This window comes from Procambarus clarkii, chromosome 56, assembly GCF_040958095.1.
Source record: "Procambarus clarkii isolate CNS0578487 chromosome 56, FALCON_Pclarkii_2.0, whole genome shotgun sequence".
Taxonomy (NCBI): Eukaryota; Metazoa; Arthropoda; class Malacostraca; order Decapoda; family Cambaridae; genus Procambarus; species Procambarus clarkii.
Genome location: NC_091205.1, coordinates 15,267,339 through 15,270,809, shown reverse-complemented (window position 1 = coordinate 15,270,809; position 3,471 = coordinate 15,267,339). Strand labels below are relative to the sequence as shown.

Sequence of the window (3,471 nt, the reverse complement as noted above, 5' to 3'; positions counted from 1 at the left end):
GGTAAACAACAATCAGAACAGTTCACCACCACTATGGATTAAATAAAAATATTATATACTACAATTTTCCCCCATGTTGACACTATATCTGTATAGTGTCAAGTGTTTCCCCCATATATGACACTATTTTATATGTGAAGAAATAATAATAATAATAATAATAATTTCTTCACATAAAATATCACTCCGATACATAAAGTGTCAACATTGGGAAAGTGTAGTATAAAGTAATTTTGATTTAATCCATAGTGGGTTGATAGTGATGTGGTGGAGAACCGAGTGCTCTCATTGTTGCTTACCTGAATTTACCTGAGAGTCACCATTCTTTGTGGCCTCAACGGGAACAGGAAGTCATTAGTTTGTCAAAGGTTTGCTGAATTTTGAACTGGAGTGGAGCGTTGTCCTGGAATTTACGGCTTCGGTGGATAGGCTATTATTCTGTTGGTGAAAAAACATCTGTTCGCCGTCCTTCATAGTGGTTTGTTGACACTGAAATTATTGCCCCTTGTCTAAGTTATATTGGATCTTTTAAAGTGATCAGGCTTAATATCTTAAACATTTGTTCAGCATTTAAAAGGCCCCGATGAGATGTGTCGGTTTGTATTGTTATTAGTTCTGGAGAAGTGAATGTTGTAATGGTGAATTGATAGGATTGTTGTTGTGCTCTGATAGTTGTGGGTTTTGTGGTTATGACCAGACAGCCGTGGTTGTTGTGGTGGTGATCTCTTGGCAGTGTCTTTAATGCTTGGATGAGTGCGGTGTCTTTGCTCCTGTGTCTGACAGTGGGCGCTGTTAATTACTGAGGCGAGCTGACATACTTTTTGTCAATTATTATAGTTATGTGTGTGCACACAGGGTGACAGCGGCGGCCCCTTGGTTACAAAAGTGGGCGTGAATCAGTGGGCGACCGTGGGCGTAGTGAGCTTCGGGGCGGGGTGTGCCGAGGACTTCCCTGGAGTGTACACCCGCGTGTCCAACTACCACAGATGGATCGCGAGCCACATCAAGAAACCCCAGTGTTAGGACCCCGGCTCGTCTGGACGACCACTCGACTGCTCACACACCTTTGGACTGCCTGCCACATCTCTGGATTGCCTGCCACACCTCTGGATTGCTTGCCACACCTCTGGATTGCCTGCCACACCTCTGGATTGCCTGCCACACCTCTGGATTGCCTGCCACACCTCTGGATTGCCAGCCACACCTCTGGATTGCCAGCCACACCTCTGGATTGCCTGCCACACCTCTGGATTGCCTGCCACACCTCTGGACGACCATTGAAACGTTCCCACACTTCTGGATGACCACTGTACACCTTGAGTGAGGGGAGCCTCACTCATCTTGATGACTTCTGGATAGATTCCCTCACCACTGGACGGCCTTTGAACCAACTACCGCACCTTAGAACCGCCCCTTCACCTCTGGACGGCCACTGGACCGCCCATGACACCTTTGGGTGACAAACGGACCATTTCCCACACTTCTGGACAACCTCATGGCTAGCAGCACTCGCTTCCCATATCTCCGGACGACTATGGATCGCTGAAAGACGACCTACCACCGTAAGAAACGGCTTACAACTGTAACAAACACTGCATGAAGGACTAGTGAGAGGCGCGTGTGTCCCGACGACTGCGACCATTTAAGACCACAAGTGTTGGATACTACTTACATTGATAAATACCCTTGTCGGACGAGTAACTTTTGCTAAAACCTAACACTGAGAGCTGTACAACAATTGCAGGTAATGACGACTAGGCTGTCAAGCAAAATTTAAGAATATACTTTGTCTTGGAATGACAGATACCAATAAAACGAGAGAAATGTTTCATCGTGATAACGAACCACCCGACAGTGGCTTACCAAGACTAAAAATGTTTCAATAAAACCATTAGAGCATGTTAGACAATTTGAATCAAACCTCACCCTCCGATGATGTTGTTGTTTTGGATTCAGCTACTGGGAACAAAAAGTTCCAAGTAGCACGGCCTATGGTGAGCCCGTAGTGGACTTGTATGCCTAACACTTCGTAAACAACTTAATGAAGGCGAGCATTCAACAAATTAGCTTCACCAAGGACGTTTAGTTTAGTTTGTTACATAGTGTGACGGTAAAGCGTTGGTGTTCGGCTGTTTCAAAAGCTAGGGGCAGGGCCTCGTCACATTAAAGAAAAAAAAAGAGAAAAAGCTGGAACTTTCGTCTGTGGTAAGGTAATGGGAAGACACACAAAACACAAGTAAATTTAACAATGAAATTTTAATTACGTTAGAAAAACAAGACATGAATAAAATTAAGCATAAAATATACAAGGCAACAAACAAAATAATAAGAATAATCACTGGCAAATGAAAAGTTACGTTAAGACAAGTGAGTTATAGCAAAATAAATAATAATGATGCTGGAATATTGGCTTCGAGCTGCCACCTCCCTTAGTACACGAAAGCCAAGGCTTAGTCTACCAATGAGAGATGTCAACTGCAAGGAGCACTGGGATATTCTGACTACTCTGGGCCACTGCAGCCCAGACATCAACTTGTGGCGGAGGGTGGAGGGCAGGTGCAACGGGACACCAGCCAATCAGCGACAGGCAGGCAATGGACAAGCAGTTTGCCGGTTTACGGTGGCGGGCGGTAGCAGGTGTGCCGGTGTGCTGGATACGTTTTGCTCTCTGGGCAAAACGTTTTGGTGATACTTGCTGGATATATCTTCTATATTATCTGTTGTTTCTACGTACTTTGAAGGGAAGAGCAGGCTCAATCTCTCTTGAAAGAGATTATCGTCACAATAGTCATACTGGCTTAGTGCTTTCTTTTGATAATTACTTTACTTTAGTTCATTTATTATGCACCCCATACCCTTCTTGTGGGCGGTAGTGAAAATGGTTACAGAGGCATATAATGGGCTCAGGGACTGAACCCCACAATTCATTTAGCTAAGCAAATTACAATCTTGATGAGCTAGTTACAAAATTCAATGCTCATCGTCACATCAACAATGGGCTCGAGACCGACCACAAGTACAGTGTCTAAATTAAGCAACTGACATACGTGGAGAGCTGGTTTCACAATGGATATGTTTGTCCTGTACACCGCCCCCCATCCAGTGGGCAGCGGTGGATAGGTTACAATCACTTAGTTACTACCTACAGTTAGCAAACTGGAGACATTTGACTAAAATTTCTGGTAGCAGATCACTTTGAATTAAATATTTACACATCTCTGGAACATTTGTTATAGAATTGTATCTGAATTCGTCAAGAACGAGCAAGCTTTCTTACATTATAATATTCAATAGAGCAGAAAAACAGTCCTTGAACCTAAATAGTCCTCTACACTTTTTGTTTCTCCTCTGAGAGCATCTGATTGATTAAAGCAGCACAATATCTTATTGCTGTGTATGCATATTTTAATTTAAGATCTAACAACTAATCATGATTTACCAACAAAATTTTAATGTACTCAAGAAACCATA

General features: G+C 43.2%; 1 protein-coding gene across 1 annotated transcript in view; it reads left to right on the top strand.

Moving 5' to 3' along the window:
• The window catches only part of LOC123770679 (mast cell protease 1A), a 9,341-nt gene extending 8,179 nt beyond the window's left edge, over positions 1 to 1,162 (top strand). The window contains exon 7 of the mRNA XM_069305753.1: positions 856 to 1,162. Within this exon, the coding sequence (XP_069161854.1) occupies positions 856 to 1,023 (168 nt within the window). The 3' untranslated portion in view covers positions 1,024 to 1,162. The remainder of the gene's footprint in view (positions 1 to 855) is intronic.
• Positions 1,163 to 3,471: the final 2,309 nt, after the last annotated feature.